Genomic DNA, 24978 nt, shown 5'->3' with positions numbered 1-24978 from the left:
TCCGGTGGGAAACCAAAACAGAACCAAAAAAAGAGAGAATGAAAACACTTATGTTATAGCACCTGCCAATAAATTTCAAATGTGTCTGCCATTTTACAACACACCTAGTATACAGCAACAGCTTCAAAAACCAAAAGGTATATTGCTGATGTTTCTCTGTAAAACCTAACTAGGCTGGGATTAAGATGATTAAAGAAGTAAATGATACACAAAACTAGAGATTAATGTAACCTATGTAAGCACTTCTCAAAACATTTGAGCTATATGAAGATTTTCTTTACCAAGAACTGTACTGTGAACAATATCAACCTCTATACATATTTGGTCTGATATGAGGATCATTACGTAAGGCGAATGAAGGAGGAATACCTGCCTCATTCGTAGGAATGTTTCTCGGGAATACTTCAGTTGAGGGTAGTCTTGGCACCACCTCGGGGCTCAAGGTTGAGAAGGAAAATGAGGGAGGTGGGTTTGTCTCATTTGTAGGAAAAATTCTTGAAACTTTTTCGGTTGAGGGTAGTCTTGGCACCACCTCTTGGCTCAAGGTTGAGAAGGAAAATGAGGGAGGTAGATCTGTCTCATTCGTAGGAAAATTTCTCGAGAACACTTCATTTGGGGGTAGTTTTGGCACCATGTCTGGGAACTTGGGATAGGAAGGGTATGTAAGTTTACTAGAGAAGGGAAGACGTGAACTCGAGTTAGGATTAAACCTCACTGAAGATGGTTGGCCTGCATCAAAGTTAGTTTCAGATATGGGCCTGTATGAAGGAGCTGAAGAAGAAACCTCTGTGAAAGCTCTTTGGAAAGGATAAGTAACCCTATTACTTTGTGTAACATATTTTGATCGAGACTCCACGTAAGGGGTTGAAGATGGTTGGCCTGCCTCAAAGTTAGTTTCAGATATAGGCCTGTATGAAGGAGCTGAAGAAGAGACCTCTGGGAAAGCCCGTTGGAAAGGATAAGTGACCCTATTACTTTGTGTAACATATTTTGATCGAGACTCCACGTAAGGGGGGGTTAAAGAGATTTCGTAGGTGGAAAGTTCAGGAGAATGGTTTAGTGAACTGAATCGCGAGGGCGTTCCTGGGTAACTGGCGGTTGGTAGTGAGCTGTTGATCTGTTTAGTCAGTGAAAGTTTGGCTTGTTCAAGTTTCCCGAGGACAGAATCTACACCATTCGAAGTGTTATGCGACACCAAGGCAAGTTCATAACCTGTTTGAAGAGCTTGTCCTGCTTGCAAACTGCTACTGCGGGGGTGCATGGAGGAACGAGTCACAGGAAAAGACTGCTGGTGGCTAAAAGCAGATGTCTGACCATGATTTTCTAAATAATTCCCAGTAGACATTGGACGTGCAAGTTCTGATGCTGAGGAATCTGATCCAACAGTTCTGCTGCCTTTTTTATCTTCCAAGCAGCTCATATTGACATTTGGGGTAGACGGAGAGTTGTCTATATTTCCATTCTGCTTGGTACGGGAAACATCTGCTGCTCCACACTGGTTTGCATGATTCTGCATACTTGTTCTTCCAGCTAAGCATGGTTCCTGAGATGCCTTCAAGTCATCTCTTTCTTCAGTCACGTCCGAGTAATTTTCACGGTCACACGAATCCTGAGTAGTTCACAAAAAACGAATGAGATGAGACTAGTTGTGATACACCGAACATACATATGCATTATTTTCACCAGAAAATGATCTACAGAAGGTCAACTCCAGTATAAAGCAAAAACTAACATATCAAGAAACTCACTAGGCATAAAGAGTTAAAGAAGACATCAAAAGTCAATATATATAAACTGAAAAGAATAACCAGCATCACTGTATCGAGACCATAACGAACTTTAGTTTCTCCCGTAGAATGGTCAATATTCATCAAATTCAGGACTTAGTGTTTGCTTAGAATCAAAATTACCTTTAACACTGTTTGTATAAAAAATGTCCCTTAGATGCCCATGTCTAATAAGACCTATAAAGGTTTTGAAATTATTACTACAACTGCTGGCCTCTAAAAGTAATGAAAAACCAACACCACCGTTCGCATTACTGCTTCTATTAAATGCTGCTTGCTCATTTGTTTTAAGCAGCATCCACATATGAGAATTTAAGCCACGTAGATGGAATCAAGTGAACCACACCATCATGTCTCTGTTTGTCCATTACTACATTCAACATGGATAAATGACAACAACAAATATATCACTAGCCCAATGCAAATTATAATCTTAGAAATTGCTAAAATTAGTAATATAAAGTACGAAAAACTTGGGTGAGTACATTTAGATATCACATTAAACTAAGATCCAATTGGAGATAAAATATAATCACATTTAATACTAGCCATAACGTAGAACAACTAATCCAGATTGTTTATCGTTCTAGCTGACATACACTAGCAGAACGGATTACGGAGTATAGCAGACAGAAATATTCAGAAAAGGAAGAGCTCCATCATATATCTCTGTGACTGTGTGCGCGTGTGTGCACCGTTATGTGAGTGTGTGTGTATATAGTAATATACCAACATTCTTAACAGCAAAAGGAGAAATAACTCACCTAGTTACTTGGAACAATCAATACATGAATTATGTAAAATGAATAAGAGATGAATCAATAAATATACCGGTGTACAGCTATTACTCTCTCTGTACTTCTCTTCCCATTCTCTCTGGGCTTTTTCCTCAGCTTCATATTGTCCTATCGGTTGCACTTGCTGATGTAAAGCTCTTTGGCTGTCTTCATCACTCTTATCTGCTTCCCTTCCATTTCCTGGCACATCTAGTGCAGGAACGTGCACTTGATCATTCACATCACTAATGCCAGCTCCAGCCGTCAAAGAATGAGGCTCATTGTTAGCAGAACTTGAAAGAGGCTCAGAGGCACATTCAGCAGAACTATTTCGTAACTTATCACTAGCTGATCTGGTCACACAAAAGGAATAATGTCCAAAATGAGAAATGGTTAAGTAAATGTTGTATGTGTGTTGGTCATATGTAGGCATATTTATATGCATTTACATCAATTAAAGTAAAAGTAAATGATGAATGTGTCATGTTAAGGATGTTGTAGCAAAGAATCTATGGAAGTATCAACCGAACTGTTTAAGATCAAATGAAGTGTAGTTCTAAATGAAGCAACCTGGTATCCCTGCGCCTTATCTGTCGGCATGAATTACCAACCCGTTTTGGAGAAGAAATGTCAGTGTATGAAAAGTTACTATATCTCCTCCGATTAGAATCAGTGTATTTCCTCCTGTCCAAAGAATGAGAAGATTTGCCACTTTTCCATGACAAACTTCTGGCAGTTGATGAAGAAGATACAGTCCCCGAACTTGACAATATGTCCACGTCATCTTCTTTCTCTTTCGCACTTGACGAAATGTCCCCTCCTGTTTTATTTCCAGCATCTTTTTGATCAGATAAGATTGTTTCCTTATCAGAGCCTGAGCTGAATTCCTCCGAAACATCATCTATTGAATGGTCCTCTAATATAGACAGAACAGCTGCAGTGGCCTTCTCAGCTCTTTTTCTTTGTAGAGATACAACCTTTAACTGCTCTTCGAGCTCCGAGACCTGTAACAGATGGATGCAGTTTGTTGAAAGTGTTTTTCCTTATCGAAGGGCAGGCAATTTCAGAATTGGAATGGAAACAATTAAAAATGGAAAGAAGACTAAGCTAGGAGCGGATTGAGTTGGGAACGATGACTCAATTTGTTGTGTTATATGCATGTCTACTTATAGAGAATTAAACAATAGGACTAACCATTTGTGCCAGTTCATCAGCTCTCTGCTTTGCTGTTCTTGATGCAGATCTTTCAGCCAATAATCTCCCCCGGAGAAATTCAATTGTTGTTTTAGAATCTTCGACGCCATCGATTTTGCTGGTCAAAGATGAAGGTTTGTTAAAAGATAGATGAAAGTAACATCTGACTCCGCGGAGGTTAAAAGGACACAATACCATCCTACCATATAATGAAGAAAAACTCATAGATTTCGACAACTTAATGATCAATGATTTTCAAAGGAAGCCCCTTTAGTCATTAATTTATAGAGTTAAGAATATGCAGTTATCTTAAGTATACAGATACTCTTCAAGTCTCTTATTTCTTCCATCCCGTAATCTTCATCCTTTCCCACAACAGAACTTCTAAAGCTCTTTTAACGCCCTGAAATGGACCCACGACTTACTCCGAAAGATCGTTTTAGCTGCCAAATTTTCTACTTCCTACTATGCATGACAAATGCAGAGATACTTCATAAAACCATTACCCCTGCCCGACCCCAGCCGCCCAACTGTGCATTTAAAGCTAACCATTCATTATGGACACTGAAGGAACAGACTGTAAACTGGTATCACACTTCAATCATTCACAAACATTCAAGACATATTAATAACGAATATACAATTTTTTTCTCTATTAAGCTTCGATTAGTAAATTCAAAGAGGTTATTTAGTTTATTACAATCAGCTAACCGACCAACAAAACTACTCGATACAAAAAAAGATCCCCTTGTAGTACTAGAGTAACAAATCTTCTTATAGTTGATTGACAATCTTCCTATAGCTAATTCTTTCTTCCTCCTTATGATGAACACTCTACCGTCAAAAGCACCGGACTCCAAATTCACTGTTTTCTTTGCACTGACCCAAAAAAGTTGCAAAAGAAACACAAAAGCAAAATTAACAGTCACCAAAATCCAATATCCGAGGGCGGAGCTAGAGGGGAGGAAGTAAGGGAGTTCATCACCTCAAAACCTCCTCAACACCAGCAAATCACATTATATATACAACATCAATTCCCATTCCCATTTTACTCATTTTTATTTTCTCATCATCAAAGTAAAGACACAACTAGCTAGCATTTGGCCATAGATTTTACGACTACCCATAAAATTTGATTCTTCAAATATTTCCAAGTTTAGATTTTTAGGCTTCCCATTCACAAAATTTTAACTTTTTTCTCCTTCCATATAAAATGCATGTCCACACACAACCTCAAATTCCAAAAATCACAACTTTACACTCAAATTTTAAAAGTTCCCGAGTTTCAACTTCAAAATCTATGACCAAACACGAACTAATAATGGATTTTTTCTGTATTATAGAAAAACAATTATACTAATCACCAATTAAAAGCTAAATCCCAAATAAGAAATTCACACACACACACACACATATATATATACATACAAAAAAAAATGACTACCTCTGATCTTGATCTTCTTTCCCAAAACTAGCCATTCTTGTAAACAGTAGCTCAAAAGCTCAGCTCCTGCAACAAATGAACAATTTTTTTTTAATATATATATATATATAAAAATTTCAAGATATTGTCAAAAGAATAGTTAAAAAGACCCAAGTCACAGAACCAATCAAGATTCTCTCCAGAAGAACTGAAAAACAGCAAAAATGGTATTAATTTAACATTTTCTGACTAATTCTTTAACACCCAAAAGAGAGAAAATCAAAAATATTGACCTTGAAATTTTGAGCTGACTTCACTTGGAGAAAAAAAAAATGCCTTTTAAAGACTAAAAGGGGGAATTTATTATGTGTGGACTCATTTTTCAGTGTTTATTGGTGTGTGTTTCAGTGCAGGGGTAGTTTTGGAACAAAAAATATTTTTTGTTTTTTCTTCGTTGTTGAAAAAATTGTTTATTGGGAATTGAAAAATAATATTTCAGTTACTTTTTTAAAAATAATATTTAATCTTCACGAGTTAATAGTAAAGTCTGTATACATTTTGTGATGGTATTTGATTTAGCTTAAAAGTTGATCAACTTTTAATTAGTTTTTGACTTGTATTGTTTGACAAATATGAAAAGTAACTGAAAATAAGTTAAAATCGTTTGACAAGATAAAAAGTAATTTAAAATTATTTTAAAAAAGTCAAAACCGAAAGATAGTTTTCCTTCTGCTTTTATTTTTTTGACTTAAAAATCATTTAAATTTAACATTTTACTTTTGACCTGAAAATTATTTTTTTAATCACTTTTACTTGTTTTCTATTTTAGAAATATTTTCTTTTCTTTTAACATAACACAAGAAAGTAATTATCTTTTTCATATTTTAGCCTTGTATTAATTGTTTATTTCCTAAGTTATTTTTTAGGACCTAATATTACTCGACATCAATTAATAAGAATAATATGATAAAAGATAATTATGTCAAATATTATTTTCTTAATAATAATGATCAAGTTAAATGTAGTAAAATTAAGCTAAGAGAGTATAAGAAGAGATTGTTTTTATTATCGAAATTGATAAGTATATATATTTCAGGGGTAAACCATATAATTTATAGCAATATTTAAGATTTACGTTCGTTAAAAATAATTAAGTTTTTTGTTATAATTTTTCAGTACAATTATATGATTAATTTTTTGATAGATATGTATAATTTTCGTAATATTGTACAAAGTTATATTAAGGATAATAAATAAAATGTGAGTAGAGATTAATGGCTCAAGTGTGAAATGAAGAAAGTTGAGCTTATGTAGGCTCACAATAATGATAAAAATTTATCGAAACAAATGTATTTGTCAAGTAATGAAAATAAATATAGTTCTTGCACATAAATTATGTAAATTATATTTTAATTTAAAGTGATATAAATATTCGATACATATTAGTATTTTCTTTGTCTATTTTTATTTGTCATATTGTGTTTTTCGAAAATTAATTTGACTGATTTTCAAAGTTAAATTAAATTACATTAATACGACATTTCAAAAAAAATTAGATATTCAAAAACTATACGAAAAGTACTATAAATTACAATTCTGAAAGAGTTATTTGTTATAAAATATATTTTATTTCACGAGAAAAATTAGAATAAAGAATCTCTACTTAAATACATTCCACAAAACACTAATATAATAAAATAAAAATCAATTAAAATAATATAGAAATTGTAAGTTAAACGTGTAATTCAATTAAAATACGTGATAATCAGTATTTTTATATTAAACTTGACGTTTACAAAATTTAAAATATTGAGCTTTAGGAGTATTTATATAAAAATATAAATTTGAAATTTAATATTGACAATTTGATGAAATGATATTTATGACCAAAATGCCTATGTTTCACGAGTCACGACCAAAAGTCAAAATCAACATTTTTGCTTTTATTATATTTTTCGATAATTTAATATTTTATTACTTAATTAATACAATTTTTTATCCAGTTTTAACACTTTCTATTGAATGTCATTTCATATATAAAACTCAAATTAAAAAATTGAGATAATTAATACAAAAAATAATTATCATTCTATCACTTGATAATACGATTTTATTTTTGTCTAGTGTATGTAACGAATTTGCTATATTTATTTTATGGTCAGTTGACCTTGACCATATTAAAACCTCAAAAGTTTGTTGGTGGATAGAATTGAATGAGAATTTTTGGAAATAATGAGTGGTTGAAAGGACAAAATAAGTGTAAAATTGGAATGAATTTTAGAGAATATAGGCAAATTAAAAATGGACTTTTGGACATTGTTATTTATTATTTCATAATATATTATATTGTATTGTACTGTATTGTATGATGATACAATGTTTGACTAGATTGTATTATTTGTTATTGTTTAATAATATTTTAATTGTTTGGTTTGGAAGTATCATACTGTATTGTAATTTATAAATTTACTAAAATATCCTTAATTATTCTAGGGTAGGAGGTTTGACTAAATTTAAATAATTAAGGTAAAGGGTAAAATAGTATTTTGAAATATTATATAAAGATATAATTGGAAAAACAAATCAAGTAACAATGACAACACATCCAAATCGATTGTATCATAAAACAAAGATTTTCTTTGTTACGTAACAACGAAATTTAACAATACAATACAATATATTTTAAGTAACAAACATCATAGGTATAGTAACGATACAATCTGATCCAAACATGTTAAAATTTGTTGTTATTTAATTCACCTTTTTTTTCTTTATTAACTTTATTATTACATGGTAGACAACTTTTCCTTCTCTTCTTTCTTTGACCTTTAATTTTCCAAATAAAAAGTCTAATAAATTTGTATATTCTTAGTACATCTCTTTCATTATCAACATAATGTTTTAAAACAAAAGGGACAAACACTAATTTAAGGCTTTTTTGAGTAATCTAGCAAAATATTTTATATATTCTATATATGTGTGTGTAATTGAAGTAGAAAACATAAATAAATAATAGTTTAGACAAAGTAATAGGTTAATTAGATTTTTCTTTTCACCAGTAAGATTTCTTTCTTTTAGAAAATAAGATTTGTTTCAAAATTGTATATCAATTTTTTTTTAAAAAAAATACAAATTAGTTGAGCAACAGTGAAAATTAAATTAAATTAATTTCTTAAATATTGATTCAATTCTAAAGTAACTTTAGCATATGCTTGGCTGTCACTTTTGTTGTGTCTCAATATTACAAAAAGGCAAATTTTTAAAACATAAATAAAAGAAAATTTGTTCTCCTATAAAAGGAACCATCATGTTTGGCTAGTTAACTTAGTCAAATTTGGCTTCTTTTCCCTTTCATATAACTTTTCTTTTTCCCTATATAACTATTCACAAAACAAATATAAATAAAAGTCACCACTATAGGATATTCTTTTTATTTGAAGAGAATGGAATGATAGATGAAAATATTATTCATATGATTAAAATTGAATAGTTGAAAAGAAAGATGGTATATTGGAGTATGTAATAGAAGATAATTATTAAAGTGAAAGATGAGTTCTATAAAATAATTATTATTAATTTTATGATTATATTATAGGAGAGTAAAAAGTAAGATGAATATACGATCATAAAAAAAAAAAGAAAAAAGAAGAAGAAGATAAGATTAGAAATGACCATATTCATCAGAAGGTGCGAGTAGCACATATTGATGATAAAATCGAGGTGGTAGCTTGAGATGATGAACGTACATATTTTTGTATCGACATATAGATGCACCAGTTTGTACTCGTGAAACTATGATAAGTGAAAATATTAAAAAGGGAATGAAACACACCTGAAATTTTATAAAAAAAAGTGATCTCGAAAGACTTCTAAATTCTTGATATCAAAACAGACTTAGCTAAAAATCAAGCACAATAGAAGAAAAACAGATCCGTTGAAGACAAGTTTGAAACTCGTTGCTACCAAGACAATTTTTTTATGCCCATCAAAAAACCTCGAGATGCTAATCCACGAAAAGAATACAAGAAATTTGAAAGAACTCATATACGAAGTATGAAACTTTATCATTATTAATATACTTTTGTTACCATTTGCCCATGACTTTTCAAAAATTTGACTAAACAGACTATAATTTCAAAAATACTTTTTTTTTCTCTTTTCTGTTATTTTACTATGCAAATTCTATTTGCCCTGCGTAATCAATTACGTACATGAAATTCATTATAAAATATCACCAAATACTAACTATAAATAGACTTTCATCATAGTTACTATAACCATCAAAGAGAGAAAAAAAAAACAATAAGTCATAAATGGAAGCCAAGAAAAATAAAATGAGTATACTTATGTTACCATGGCTAGCTCATGGTCACATAAGTCCATTTTTAGAACTAGCCAAAAAACTCACAAATAGAAATTTTCACATTTACATGTGTTCCACCCCAATAAACCTAAGTTCCATTAAGAAAAATATCACAAAAAAATACTTTGAATCAATAGAATTAGTTGAGTTTCATCTTCCATCTTTACCAAATCTTCCTCCTCATTACCACACCACCAATGGTCTCCCACCTCATCTCATGAACACACTCAAAACAGCTTTCGAAAACGCCTCTCCAAATTTTTCGAAAATATTACAAACTCTTAATCCAGACTTAGTCATATATGACTTTAATCAACCATGGGCTGCTGAGTCTGCCTCTTCTGTTAACATTCCTGCTGTGCAGTTCCTCACTTTTGGCGCGGCTGTTGTTTCTTTAGCCATCCATATGTTTGAAGATACAGAGGATAAGTTTCCGTTTCCTGAAATTTACCTGCATGAGTATGAAATGCTTTCATTGAAAGAAGCTGTTAAAGAAGCACCGGGGAATAAGTACTCATTCGATGAGGCTATTAGGCTATCGCGTGACATTGTTCTGGTGAAAACTTGTAGAGATTTTGAAGGGAAATATGTAGATTATCTTTCGAATTTGGTTTCTAAGAAAATAGTCCCCGTTGGTTCACTAGTTCAAGAATCCATTGCGCGAGATGACAATGATGAGGAGATCATGCAATGGCTAGATAAGAAAGAGAAAGGTTTAACTGTGTTTGTTTCATTTGGGAGCGAGTATTTTCTATCCAAGGAAGACATATTTGTAGTAGCTCGAGGGCTAGAACTTAGCAAAGTGAACTTTATTTGGGTTATCAGGTTTTCACAAGGTGAAAGAATTAGCATTCAAGATGCATTACCTGAAGGGTATCTTGAAAGGGTAGGAGAAAGAGGGATGGTTATCGAAGGATGGGCTCCTCAAGCAATGATTCTTCAACATCCATCGATAGGTGGATTCGTTAGTCACTGTGGATGGAGTTCATTCATGGAAAGTATGAAGTTTGGTGTGCCTATAATTGCCATGCCAATGCATATTGATCAACCAATGAATGCTAGGCTAGTAGAGTATATTAGGATGGGAGTGGAAGCAGCGAGGGACGAGAATGGTAAACTACAGAGCGAAGAGATTGCAAACACGATAAGGAAGGTGTTAGTTGAGGAAAGTGGGGAGGATGTGAGGAACAAAGCTAAGGAACTAAGTGGGAAGATGAACGCGAAAGGGGATGAAGAGATAGATGGTGTGGTGGAAGAGTTGATGGCTCTTTGCAGCAACAAATGATTAGCATAATCAAGATTTAAGTTATGTGTATCTAATTAGTTAATTTCATATGCTTGAGAGAGTTTAATATTTTTTTTGTGATGTTAACATGTGATCGAGCTAGAGACGGAGAAACAAGAGGATGACTGATGAAATGGCAGAAAACTTTTCATTTGATTGATGACTTGTAGTTGTAACAATATGAGCTAAACAATCCGTCCTAGTTATTTTTAATCGTCTCATGTTACTTTCCTTTTCCTCTATAACCTTTTTCTATAACACGCTCGTATATGTCTTTCTTAGCATAAGAAAACATCCAATTGATTCTACATAACAAGTCTTTGATTCTGAAAAATCGAAAATGGATAACGAAGAACCTGCAAATATGAAGCTCCACGTCTTGCTCTCTATTTCCCCCTCTTCGTGTGTTCTTTCCAGTTGATTTTTCATCTAAAAATGATTTTCGGTAACTTGATTTCCATTGTTGCCTAACTTTTGAGTCAAAATGCTCTTTAGCGCGAAGAGTGAAGAAAATTGAGGTTACTGGAAATTCCAAAATCTGAAAGAAAAAAAAACTATACAATATTTTGAGTGGAACAAAACAAAATAGGCTTATGTAACATCGAAAATAAGACAAATTATCTACTACGACATATAAATACAATCTAATGGTATAAAGATTATTTACCGTGACAGTGCATATAACTTAAACTCTCGAGTTGAAGAGACTGATCAGTCCAACACAATATTCAACAGTCAATATAAGGCTGCTGATACAAATTAAAACACCTTTTTTCTTTGTTATCAAATCACTAGAAAACTTCTATATAAGATAGGGCAGTAACCTCAACACAACAATATAAGGTACAAATTCAGTAAATTTCTCAATATACAAAGTTTTGGACCAAAGTTATACTGAATTCTGTCGAATTCGTATTTTCTATTCTAGATTTATCCCTATGGAGGCAAAGAAGCACACGATGAGTGTACTTATGTTACCTTGGCTAGCTCATGGTCACATAAATCCATTTCTAGAGTTAGCGAAAAAGCTTGCGAGTAAGAACTTCGACATTTACCTGTGTTCTACTCTGGTAAACCTGCTCTCCATCAAGAAAAGAGTCGGTGAGAAGTACTCTGAGTCGATAGAATTAATCGAGCTTCATCTTCCGTCTTTACCAGATCTTCCTCCTCATTACCACACCACAAATGGCCTCCCACCTCATCTTATGAACACCCTCAAAACAGCTTTTGAACTCGCCTCTCCAAATTTTTCCAAAATATTACAAACTCTGCGTCCGGATTTGGTCATTCATGACTACAATCAGCCATGGGTTACTGATTCGGCTTCCTCTATGAACATTCCTGCAGTGCAGTTCCCTACTTTTAGTGCAACTGTTGTTGCTTTGTCCATCCACATGTCTGAAAACACAACGGAGAAGTTCCCGTTTCCTGAAATTTACCTGCGGGAACACGAAATGATTTCACTGAAGAAAGATATTAATGAAGTACCAAGTAAAAAGTTCCCATACGACGAGGCTATTAGGCGATCACATGACATTATTCTGGTGAAAACTTGCAGAGATTTTGAAGGGAAATATATAGATTATCTCTCAAATTTGACTTCCAAGAAAGTTGTCCCCGTTGGTTCGCTAGTTCAAGAAACCATGGATCAAGATGATTATAAGGAAATCGCCCAATGGCTTGACAAGAAAGAGAAAAGTTCAACTGTATTCGTTTCATTTGGGAGTGAGTATTTTCTATCCAAGGAGGAAATACTTGCAGTAGCTCAAGGGCTAGAGCTTAGCAAAGTGAACTTTATTTGGGTTATCAGGTTTCCACAAGGTGAAAGAATGAACATTCGAGATGCATTACCCAAAGAATATCTTGAAAGGGTAGGAGAAAGAGGAATGGTTATCGAAGGATGGGCTCCTCAAGCAACAATTCTTCAACATCCATCGATAGGTGGATTCGTGAGTCACTGTGGATGGAGTTCATTCATGGAAAGTATGAAGTTTGGTGTGCCTATAATTGCCATGCCAATGCACATTGATCAACCAATGAATGCTAGGCTTGTGGAATATATCGGTGTGGGAGTGGAAGCAGCGAAGGACGAGGATGGTAAGTTACAAAGTGAAGAGATTGCAAAGGCGATAAGGGAAGTGGTAGCCGAGGAAAGTGGGGAGGATGTGAGGAAGAAAGTTAAGGAAGTGAGTGAGAAGATGAACGCGAAAGAGGATGAAGAGATAGATGGTGTGGCGGAAGAATTGATGGCACTTCGTACCAATAAATGATTAGCAATAAGAGTAAATGTTAGTCTAGTGTAACTCAACTGTTATAGCAAGTTGAGAGTACTAATCATCTTGTTACCAATAATCACTACAAGTAATAACCTTTTAAAATGATTCAGCAGAATGTAGGTTGTATCCAAGAAAAGAACATGCATGAAGGTGTAATTCCAAGCCAGCACTATGCGTGAATCAGAACAGACTGTTAACATCACACGACACACATTCCACAGAGAAATACGCGCAATTTCATGCGTTAAGACATGATGTAAAATAAAGGGAAACTAGTGAAGATGCAAAACCAAACATTAACCAATAACAGTCAACAAGCAAATTCATTTTCGAAGCATTTAGGACAGGGGAATTGTTGTCTTGAAAACTCTAGCAAATTAAAGGTGTACATAACAGAAAAAACTCAGTGAAGCATTATATCAAACACATTGTTCGCATAGATAATACATAAGTAAACTAATTAATTAACGTAATACCTAAATATACTATTTAACTTGGTTTCAACTAACATTTATATTTTTCAACTTTGGGTAAGCACAAGTAAATTCAAGATCAAAATTAAGTATAATTTATTCTAAATCCATATATAAGTGGATTCGCATTTATCTGACATATATAGACAAATCTAGCTCGCCTCTATCGCCTCCTTCCATCTCGTTTGCCACTCATCTATGTGGTTGGCATACTAGATACATGCGAATTAAATAGATACAAGTACATAAATATGTATTTATGGTGATTCACATGAATTTGAGATACATGACTATCTGCGTTTCTATTTCGGTAACTTTTCTCTCTATTTTAGTGTATTTGACAGCAACAATACATATATTTCTTAATATAAAATACAAAACTCTTAATTAATGATAAAATATGTCATAGTTTAGAAATATATGTAGATAATGTTTTTGTGTTGGGGGTGGTTTGTGATGGCAATATACCTAAAATTTTTATTAGCTTGTATTAAAATTTATATATATCCTCATGCTCATAATAATTAATTTAATTATACATAGATGATACATTATTTTTTCTCATTTGCTTTATTCCCACGTGACACTATCAATCAGATAGCTTGAAAAATAATCGATATGAGTTTGGTCCCAGAAAATAATATCACGTAGATTAAAAACGAGTAAAAAATTATGAATATAGATTAATAGATATTTATACATTTTCTCAATTAAATTAACGAAAATAGCTTTTATTTTTAATTATTAGGTGGACGGCTGGCTCTAGAGGTAGTGTTGAATCTAGTAAAAACATTTATTCTATTGATTTAGGCAAAAGAAAATGTAATAACTTTAATTTAAGTGAGTTAGGCAGGAATAAAAAAATATATTTTTTGAAACATGTTTTATAGAAAATGAGTTAATTTTATATTATTTTTTGTTGTTTGACATATAAATTTAAAAAATATGACATACAATACAATGTTGATGTGGCATATTAATCATGTCAATAAATATAGTTTTTTTTTTTAAAAATAAAATCAATCCTCTTAATTTTTTCCAATTAAATAGTTATTAATTCATTAATCTTACTTCCTATCAGCCGCCCAAAGCATAAAAATGTACATTTTCTTCTAGAAAGAGCAGAAAAAAACACAAATAAAAGTTGAAAACTCCGAGAGTTTTGAGGTACTAATATATATAAATGTATGTATATCTTGTGATTTTTACTGTTTATCGGTTGAAAAAAGGATAAAAAATAATATAGGAAAAATCATATGTGAATAATTAAAATTTCGTAAACTAATTATATTTACTATAAAAAAAATTGAGCATAATAATAACATAGCATGTTATATCAGTATCAAATTATATGATATAGTTCGAATGAATACCAAAAGAAAATCTCTAATTACCTAGATAAGTCACACAAGAAGTCACTTACATAAAACTTGCCTAAATTTTGTAACTTAATTTTTTCAACCAATTGCAATCACACAACATGTCACTTTGCATAAGATTTGGCTACAAGTCTATAAAATAAAACAAAAAACTCAACAACCAATCATATTAAACAAGGGGCGCGATAGAATGATAATATTTTTTTTATTTTTAATAAGAAATTTTCGACTTGAGCTTTAATACAACTGTCACCTTTATTAGGTAAAGTTTTAATTATTCCGTTATGTCTTCAACTCTCTTCAACATAAATAAGGTAGCCAAGACACCAAACTCCATAGCTTTTCGCATTACACCTGCTAACAAACTCGACAAACAAGAGCTTGATCATGGGAACACAAGTAACAGAGCATGGTACTAGTAATTTGAGGGTAGTGATGTTCCCATGGTTAGCTTATGGACACATTTCACCATTTCTATACGTGGCCAAGAAACTCGCGGACAGGGGATTCTTGATTTACCTCTGTTCTACACCGATAAATCTCAAATCCACCATCGAGAAAATCCCTGAAAAGTATGCTGATTCGATTCACCTTATCGAGCTTCACTTGCCAGAATTACCCGAACTTCCTCCTCATTACCATACGACGAATGGTCTCCCACCCCATCTCAATCACACCCTTCAAAAGGCCCTCAAAATGTCCAAACCAAACTTGTCGAAAATCTTGAAAAATCTGAAGCCTGATTTGATGATTTATGACGTATTGCAGCAATGGGCTGAACGTGTCGCGAATGAACAGAGCATTCCAGCAGTCAGGCTACTAACTTTTGGTGCAGCTGTGTTTTCGTATTTTTGTAACTTAGTAAAGAAACCAGGGGTTGAATTCCCTTTCCCTGATATTTATCTCAGGAAGATTGAACAAGTAAAATTGGGTGAAATGTTGGAAAAATCTGCTAAAGATCAAGATCCTGATGATGAAGAACGTTTAGTGGATGAATATAAACAAATCGCGTTGATATGTACCTCAAGAACTATAGAGGCAAAATATATAGATTTTTTGTTAGAATTGAGCAATTTGAAAGTTGTTCCTGTTGGTTCACCAGTTCAAGATTTGATCACTAATGACGCGGACGATATGGAGCTAATTGATTGGTTAGGATCAAAAGATGAGAATTCAACTGTTTTCGTTTCCTTTGGGAGTGAGTATTTCTTGTCAAAAGAAGATATGGAAGAAGTAGCTCTCGGGTTGGAGTTAAGTAATGTTAATTTCGTATGGGTCGCAAGATTTCCAAAAGGGGAGGAGCAAAATCTCGAAGATGCTTTACCAAAAGGTTTTCTTGAAAGAATCGGAGAAAGGGGAAGAGTTTTGGATAAATTCGCACCACAACTAAGAATTCTGAATCATACAAGTACGGGAGGATTTATAAGTCATTGTGGTTGGAATTCAGTTATGGAAAGTATACATTTTGGGGTTCCTATAGTTGCCATGCCTATGCATCTTGATCAACCAATGAATGCTAGGTTGATCGTAGAATTGGGAGTTGCGGTGGAGATTGTTAGAGATGATGATGGCAAAATTTATAGAGAAGAAATTGCGAAAACTCTTAAAGATGTCATAACAGAGAGAATAGGGGAAAATTTAAGGGCGAAAATGAGAGAGATTAGCAAGAATTTGAATTCTATAAGTGGTGAAGAGATGGATGCTGCTGCTCATGAACTAATCCAATTTTGTAAGATTAGTACTAATTAACATAATTATATTGTATGTGAGTTCTTTCATGTTCTTGTTGATGGTCAAAAAACATTAAGATTGAAAAAATGAGAAAAATAAAAAAAGATGTTACCTATAAATTGATCTTACAATTCAACATTTTCAAATAAGACTTTGTTTAGCTTTCAATTCCAATTCTCAATAGTAACAAGTATGGCCAAATGTCGACTCGAACTAGGGTTGTGTATCAGTTGGTTCAGTTCGATTTTGAAGTAAATTGGTTTTTTAAATAATGGTACTAAGTTGAAATAGTGTCATGTGTTATAATTCAATTATATTGTGTGTGAGTTGTTTCTTATTCTAGTTGATCTTCTAAAATATGATGACCTTGAAATAATGAGAAAAAAAATTAATTAAAATCATTCTACTCTTATTGAAGTATTCTTTTATTTGAATTATTCTAATGTCATATAGATGCAAGGAGTTAATATCTTTACTGAAATATGAAAAATTATCTAAAGAAGTCGATGATACAATGACGTTTTAAGATATTAACTTGTCTGCAAGTGCAATAAAGTTTAATTCTTGTTTGTCGATATTATTTCAACCTCGATATATTTCGAAGACAAACAAAGCACCACAAATACAATATAATTTTGTAAATCGAATCATAACATAACACATTATTTGCTCTTATTACTATTCCTACAAAGTTGAATTAGCTCTTCAGCAACAGCATCCATCTCTTCATCTCTTATAGATTTCAAATTCTTGCTGATTTCTCTCACTTTAGCCCTCAAAATTTCCCCTGTTTCCCCTGTTACGACACTTTTAAGAGTTTCCGCGATTTCTCCTCTGTGAATTTTCCCATCATCATCTCTAACAATCTCCACCGCGACTCCCAATTCTACCATCAACTTAGCATTTATAGGTTGATCATTATGAATAGGCATTGCGATTATAGGAACCCCGAAATCTATACTTTCCATTGCTGAATTCCAACCACAATGACTTATAAATCCTCCGGTGCTCGGATGATTTAGAATTCTTGGTTGTGGTGCAAATTTGTCCAAAACTCTTCCCCTTTCTCCAATTCTTTCAAGAAAACCTTTTGGTAATGCATCTTCGAGATTTCGCTCTTCACCTTTCGGAAATCTTGCAACCCATATGAAATTAACATTACTTAACTCCAGCGCGAAAGCTACTTCTTCCATATCTTCTTTTGACAAGAAATACTCACTCCCAAAGGAGACGAAAACAGTTGAATTTTCATGTTTTGTTCCAAGCCAATCGATAAGCTCCTTGTTGTCCGCATCATTAGTGATCAAATCTTGGAATGGTGGACCAACTGGAACAACTTTCCAATTGCACAATTCAGTGCAGTAATCTATGTATTTAGCCTCGATAGTTCTAGACGTACACATCAACATCATTTGCTTATTTCCCTCGTCTAGACGACCCCCTTCTTCAGGTTCTTTCGCGAGTATTTCTCTGATCTTTACTTTCTCAACTTCCGGGAGATGAATAGCAGGGAAAGGGAATTCAACCCCTGGATTCTTTCGAAAGCTGAAAAAATACGAAAACACAGCTGCACACGAAGTTAGCAGCTTACCTGCTGGAATGTTTTGTTCATTCGCAACATGTTCAGCCCACGGCTGCAATACATCGTAAATCAATAAATCAGGTTTCAGATTTTGCAAGATTCTCGAAAAGTTTGGTTTGGACATTTTCAGGGCCTTATGAAGGGTGGGATTGAGATGGGGTGGGAGGCCATTCGTCGTATGGTAATGAGGAGGAAGTTCGGGTAATTCTGGCAATTGAAGTTCGATAAGATGAATCGAATCAGCATACTTTTCAGGGATTTTCTTGATGATGGATTCAAGATTGATTCGCGTGGAACAGAGGTAAATCAAGAATCCTCTATCCGCGAGTTGCTTGGCTATGTTTAGAAATGGTGAAATGTGTCCATAAGCTAACCATGGAAACATTAGTACCCTCAAATTAGTAGCCATGAATCAAAATATTGAAATAAGTTGATTTGGGATTTCTCTATGTATAGAGTGAAATGAGAGATAGAGGACAAAAAAAAAGTCTTTGCCAAATTATTATTTCGCAAATAAAAGTCAAAAATTATTAACTCACATCTCTCTTCAAATTATTTGAGTAAAAGATATTTAATACTGTCTTGGTCAAACTTTTTAGTTTTCATGGTTTGCTTTTTTAAAGTTAAACTATAAAAACTTTTAGATTATACTATTTTTTTAATTAATTATCTAAATTTTTTGTTTAAATTATCAAATTAAAATAATTTAATTTAACTTTGAAAATTAGTCATATTTTTCTAATTTTTACATTGTTATATATCGATTTGTATTCAATAACTTTGGTAATTGTCACGATCGAGTCTACACCCCAACCGAGATACAGTACTTGAAACCACAAGTGATTCGAGGCTAGCCCTTAGCTTAACGTATCAAGACATCATATCATATGAAACTAATGCAGAAACTGAAACATAAGTCTTAATAAGGAAATCAATAAATCCATGATGACTAAACAACTAATATCTGAGTAAGCCTTTAGCATCTAAACTAAACCCACACAGACACACACACCTCAAACCAAACAGACAAAGAAAATAACACTAAAGTTTAACAAACAACTAATCCACAAAGTCCCCAAATGAGCACACTACTTGAACCCATTACTCTTCTTACAAAGTTGAATCAGCACTTCAGCAGCAGCATCCATCTCTTCACCTCTTATAGATTTCAATTTCTTGCTGAGATCTCTAACTTTGCCCCTCAAAATTTTCCCTTTTTTCCCTATGATGACATCTTTAAGAGTTTCCGCGATTTCTCCTCTGTGAATTTTCCCATCATCATCTCTAACAATCTCCACCGCAACTCCCAATTCTACGATCAACCTAGCATTCGATGGTTGATCATATTGCATAGGCATAGCTATTATAGGAACCCCGAAATCTACACTTTCCATTACTGAATTCCAACCACAATGACTTATAAATCCTCCAGTACTCAGATGATTTAGGATTCTTGGTTGTGGTGCAAATTTGTCCAAAACTCTTCCCCTTTCTCCAATTCTTTCAAGAAAACCCTTTGGCAATGCATCTTCGAGATTTTGGTCTTCCCCTTTCGGAAATCTTGCAACCCATATGAAATTAACATTACTTAACTCCAACCCGAAAGCTACTTCTTCCATATCTTCTTTGGACAAGAAATACTCACTCCCAAAGGAGACGAAAACGGTTGAATTCACATCTTTTGTTCCTAGCCATTGCATAAGCTCCTTGTCGTCCGCGTTGTTAGTGATTGGATCTTGAACTGGTGGACCAACAGGAACAACCTTCCAATTGATCAATTCAGTGCAATGATCAATATATTTGGCCTCTATAGTTCTAGAGGTACTTATCAACATGATTTGAATATTTCCATCCACTAAACGATCCTCGAAATCATTAGCATACATTTTTTCTTGTTCATTTTTGCTGAGATTAATCGCGGGGAATGGGAATACAGCCTCTGGTTTCTTCACCAAGTAAAAAAGATACGAAAAAACGGCTGCACCAAAAGTTATGAGCTTGACAGCAGGAATGTTCTGTTCACTCGCGACGTGTTCAGCCCATTGCTGCAACATGTCATAAATCACCAAATCAGGTTTAAGATTTTGCAAGATTTTCGCAAAGTTTGGTTTGGACATTTCCAGGGCCTTATGAAGGGTGTGATTTAGATGGAGCGGGAGACCATTCGTCGTATGGTAATGAGGAGGAAGTTCGGGTAATTCTGGTAAGTGAAGTTCGATAAGGTGAATTGAATCAGCATACTTCTCAGGGATTTTCTCGATGGTGGATTTGAGATTTATCGGTGTAGAACAGAGGTAAATCAAGAATCCCCTGTCCGCGAGTTTCTTAGCTACGTTTAGAAATGGCGAAATGTGTCCATAAGCTAACCATGGAAACATTAGTACCTTCAAAGTAGCCATTGAAAGACACTAAAATTTGTGATTGTAAAATGAGAGATGGGACTTTTAGTGCCATTGGAGGCCTTATTTATAAGAGATTGAAAATTAATATGTTTTTGCCAAATAATTATTTGGCAAATGAAAGTCAAAAGAATTGACCATTTAAGAGTCAAAGTGGGGAAATTATTATTACTCGCATTTAAAAATAGTAAAAGATATTTAATAAAGATGTATATATCTCCTTAAAAGTATTTTCCCCATTTATTTGGAATTTTCTAGAAGGTATAATGAAAAACTCAATATAGATTCACTTGACAAATTTGTATACATTTGTTTGCATTAGTATTTACTAATATGTATTTATCAAATACATTTGTATGGGATACATTCATCTGTATTCATTAATAAATTTTTTTATATTAATATATATTTCTAATATAACAAATATGTATACATTTATTTAAAATTTGTATCGAATCAAACTAATTCATTATAAAATGAGATATAAAGTACATTTTAATCGCTACAAGAGAAAAATGATATGGACTTGAGAATTCATATCGAAAGCTAAAGAAAAAATAGTCTCGAGCACATATTTGAACTATCATTATTTCGTAGGTTCATATTCTAACTATTACATGTTTCATTTTTCTGTCTGAATTATCACCATATATATGTTAAAACAGACCTAGTTGAGTAGATGATTAAGAACAACGGAGAGTGTTGACCTAATCAACTTGAGATGTGTTTTAATACATAGATATTGATAATTCAGATACGAAAAGACACAACTAATAGTTCATAAAGCTAAAGAAAGTCATATTTGAGAATCTTATTATTTCGTTAATCGAATCATAACATACCACATTATTTGCTCTTATTACTATTCCTACAAAGTTGAATTAGCTCTTCAGCAGCAGCATCCATCTCTTCATCTCTTATAGATTTCAAATTATTGCTGATTTCAATCACTTTAGCCCTCAATTTTCGTCCTGTTTCCCCTGTTACGACACCTTTAAGAATTTCCGCGATTTCTTCTCTGTGAATTTTACCATTATCATCTCTTACAATCTCCACCGCGACTCCCAATTCTACGATCAACCTAGCATTCATTGGTTGTTCAAGATGCATAGGCATGGCAATTATAGGAACCCCGAAATCTATACTTTCCATTACTGAATTCCAACCACAATGACTTATAAATCCTCCGGTACTCGGATGATTTAGAATTCTTGGTTGTGGTGTGAATTTGTCCAAAACTCTTCCCCTTTCTCCAATTCTTTCAAGAAAACCTTTCGGCAACGCATCTTCAAGATTTCGCTCTTCACCTTTTGGAAATCTTGTGATCCATATGAAATTAACATTACTTAACTCCAACGCGAAAGCTACTTCTTCCATATCTTCCTTTGACAAGAAATACTCACTCCCAAAGGAGACATAAACAGTCGAATTCTCGTCTTTTGTTCCAAGCCAATCGATAAGCTCCTTGTTGTCCGCGTCATTAGTGATCAAATCTTGAACTGGTGGACCAACTGGAATAACCTTCAAATTGAGGAATTCAGTGCAATAATCTATGTATTTAGCCTCTATAATTCTAGAAGTACACATCAACGCGATTTGCGTATTTCAATCAGCTTGACGATCCCCATCATCCGGTTTTTCTATCTCTTTCGCACATTTTAACGTATCGTTCATTTTCACTTGTTCACTTTTCCTGAGATAAATTTCAGGGAATGGGAATACATCCCCTGGTTTATTCAGTGATATGGTAAAATACGAAAACACAGTTGCACCCGAAGTTAAGAGCTTAACTGTTGGAATGTTCTGTTCATTCGCGACACGTTCAGCCCATTGCTGCAATATGTCATAAATCACCAAATCAGGTTTCAGATTTTGCAAGATTTTCGAGAAGTTTGGTTTGGACATTTTCAGGGCTTTTTGAAGCGTGTTATGGAGAAAAGGTGGGAGATCATTGGTAGTATGATAATGAGGAGGAAGTTCGGGTAATTCTGGCAATTGAAGTTCGATTAGCTGAATCGAATCTTTTCGGGGATTTTCTCGCTGGCATATTCGAGATTGATGGACGTAGAACAGAGGTATATCAAGAATCCCCTGTCCGCGAGTTTCTTGGCTACGTTTAGAAATGGAGAGATGTGTCCATAAGCCAAAAATGGGAACATTAGTACCCTCAAAGTAGTATGATTCTCTATAGCCATGATCAAAATATTGAAATGATATACTAAATTCTTGTTTTTATGTAGAATGAAATGAAAGAAGCATGAGAAATGAGAGATGGTTTCTCTATGGAGTTGGCTTGCTTATTTATTAAAGAGAAAAGACTCGAATATGTATCGAACTCCGAGAAAATGCTCATTTATGGCATTGTTAAAAGCTTGTCTCAATTATGTCATTTTCGTTAAGAAAAAGACTCATCCATGTTATTATTTGTTAACTTTGATGATATAGATGAGCAAAAATTTTCACGGATGACATAGATGAGTCTTTTTCTCAAAGTTTGATAATATATTTGAGTCATTTTTTTCTTTTAAAATGATTTAATTAATGACGTAATGAATCATAACAAACCACGTATATTGAAAAGACATAATACATATATTGGACCCGACTTCAAATTTTAACTTTGACCTCCAACTTTAATAATGTACAAACAGACACTTTAACTATCCAACTTTTAAATAAATAAATAAACACATGAATCCTACATGGCACATTATACGTAGAACACCACGTAGGATGAAAAATGATATGTAGGATGACATGTAGGACATATGTTTCTATTTGTTCAACTTTATACAAGTTTTAAGTGTTTATTTGTGCACATCCAAATTTTAAAGGCATAAATGTGATTTGAAACCAAGTTAAAGGGTACATTTATGTATTATGCCTATTGAAAAAAGTGGAACTTTTGCATATAACCACTAAAAAATAACCTAATTATGTTCTATAATTACAGTTTGGTAATTACAATTCGTAGTCACATGTTATAGGGATGAGAAAGGTGAGCGAGATTGAGAGAGAGGTGAGAAAGGCGAGGGAGAGAGGACATAGAGTGGAGAGATTTGAATTGTATAAGTATATCGGTTATATAATTGTATATTATACATATGTATTTGCATATATGACAAGCGAGATTGAGAGAGGGAGGAGAGAAGCGAACGAAACTATGAGGAGAACGAGAGAGGCAGGCGAGAGAGGGCAGTGAGTTAGAGAGAGTTGAATTGTTTATGTATATCGGTTAAATAATAGTATATTATACATATGTATTTGTATATTCTGGCGAATTATACATATACAAACATGACTAATTATACAAGAGTCATCCATTGTAATTAATGTATAATGTTAGTCAAGAATAATAATATAACAAACTATAGCTATGATGAGTAATTATGTAGCATAAGTTTGTTTAACTGCGTAATTTTTCCTAAAATAAATTTGCTACATCATAACTGTTTTCAGTTAACAAATAATGACATATATGATATTTTTCCTAATCGAAAATGATATAAATAAATCAAACTTTTAATCAATTGACATAAATTGATCTATTTTTCTTAAAATTCGATGATATATTTGAAATTTTTTCCTTTAGCATTAAAAACATAAAAGAGATAAAGGAGAAAAAGGAACATCTACACAAATACGTTAAAACTTTAACATTAAAAGCTCATCGAAAAACACACATTGGAATTTCCAAAAAAGTTGTGACAACAATGTATGTGAAAATACGAAAACCTATGACTTCATTTAAATGATCACATTACTCCCTCTGTCAAAAATATTATAACTAATGATAAAAGTAAATTAAAAATCAAGTATAAAATTATTCATTAATTTCATAAAGTGAATAATTATCGTTGGACATTCCAAAATAATATAGTGGACAATTATTGTTGGTCATAAAAAATTTCATATAATGTGTAGGAAATCGCTAACTACTAACCATATGTTTTATTCTGTAATATCAATTAGGCATCACGTAAATAGGACTCTTAGCTTGACTTTTAAATTTTAACTTTGATTTTAAATTTTTAAAGTGCGTATAGAGACACTTTAACTATCCAACTCTTAAATTAAAAAAAACACTCAAATATTGCAGCCCAAACACGTGAAATGTAACGTAGATTAATGAGCCACTCAATTACTGTAAACTAATTTAAAAATTTACACGTAGATATTAGAATTTTAAAAAAACTAAATTAATACTCCCTCCGTCCAATGTTATTTATCATGTTGCGATTTTCGAAAGTCAATTTGACTAATTTTCAAAGTTAAATTAGATTACATTAATTCGATATTTAAACAAAAAA

The 24978-nt window shown here is 33.1% G+C and overlaps 4 protein-coding genes, 1 long non-coding RNA gene and 1 pseudogene across 8 annotated transcripts; 2 read left to right on the top strand and 4 right to left on the bottom strand.

Annotated features, from left to right (window-relative positions):
• Nucleotides 1–34: 34 nt before the first annotated feature.
• Nucleotides 35–5608, bottom strand: LOC101251943 (probable GPI-anchored adhesin-like protein PGA55). 4 transcript variants are annotated; one of them, XM_069291211.1, is made up of 7 exons: nt 5474–5508; nt 5351–5388; nt 5202–5267; nt 3758–3875; nt 3134–3567; nt 2619–2916; nt 35–1609 (listed from the first exon to the last, which is right to left on the bottom strand). In XM_069291211.1, exons 3-7 carry the CDS (start codon nt 5234–5236, stop codon nt 305–307), a joined length of 2190 nt encoding a protein of 729 aa, XP_069147312.1. In that variant the 5' UTR covers nt 5237–5267; nt 5351–5388; nt 5474–5508; the 3' UTR covers nt 35–304. The 4 variants fall into 4 exon arrangements, with proteins under 4 accessions (XP_069147312.1, XP_025884196.1, XP_010312562.1 ...); XM_026028411.2 differs by having other exon boundaries at nt 5365–5388; nt 5474–5501; XM_010314260.4 differs by lacking the exon at nt 5351–5388 and having other exon boundaries at nt 5474–5608.
• Nucleotides 5609–9157: 3549 nt separating this feature from the next.
• On the top strand, nt 9158–11041 carry LOC101251640 (UDP-glucosyltransferase 29). Its single transcript, XM_004249948.5, has one exon. The coding sequence runs from the start codon at nt 9494–9496 to the stop codon at nt 10826–10828; it is 1335 nt and encodes a 444-aa protein (XP_004249996.1). The 5' UTR covers nt 9158–9493; the 3' UTR covers nt 10829–11041.
• Nucleotides 11042–11238: 197 nt separating this feature from the next.
• On the bottom strand, nt 11239–12019 carry LOC138339526 (uncharacterized). The gene is made up of 2 exons (XR_011212338.1): nt 11884–12019; nt 11239–11382 (listed from the first exon to the last, which is right to left on the bottom strand). It is a non-coding gene; the product is annotated as an uncharacterized lncRNA (long non-coding RNA).
• On the top strand, nt 11656–16806 carry LOC101250182 (beta-D-glucosyl crocetin beta-1,6-glucosyltransferase-like). The gene is made up of 2 exons (XM_004250438.5): nt 11656–13018; nt 16020–16806. Exons 1-2 carry the CDS (start codon nt 11767–11769, stop codon nt 16703–16705), a joined length of 1938 nt encoding a protein of 645 aa, XP_004250486.2. The 5' UTR covers nt 11656–11766; the 3' UTR covers nt 16706–16806.
• Nucleotides 16807–17273: 467 nt separating this feature from the next.
• On the bottom strand, nt 17274–20681 carry LOC101249600 (beta-D-glucosyl crocetin beta-1,6-glucosyltransferase-like). The gene is made up of 2 exons (XM_004250436.4): nt 19426–20681; nt 17274–18023 (listed from the first exon to the last, which is right to left on the bottom strand). Exons 1-2 carry the CDS (start codon nt 20666–20668, stop codon nt 17350–17352), a joined length of 1917 nt encoding a protein of 638 aa, XP_004250484.2. The 5' UTR covers nt 20669–20681; the 3' UTR covers nt 17274–17349.
• An 806-nt stretch (nt 20682–21487) lies between these two features.
• LOC101249321 (beta-D-glucosyl crocetin beta-1,6-glucosyltransferase-like) lies at nt 21488–22891 on the bottom strand (annotated as a pseudogene).
• Between the last annotated feature and the right edge of the window lie 2087 nt (nt 22892–24978).

Source organism: Solanum lycopersicum, chromosome 11 (genome assembly GCF_036512215.1).
Source record: "Solanum lycopersicum chromosome 11, SLM_r2.1".
Classification (NCBI taxonomy): Eukaryota; Viridiplantae; Streptophyta; class Magnoliopsida; order Solanales; family Solanaceae; genus Solanum; species Solanum lycopersicum.
This window is presented reverse-complemented; position numbering and strand designations above follow the sequence as displayed.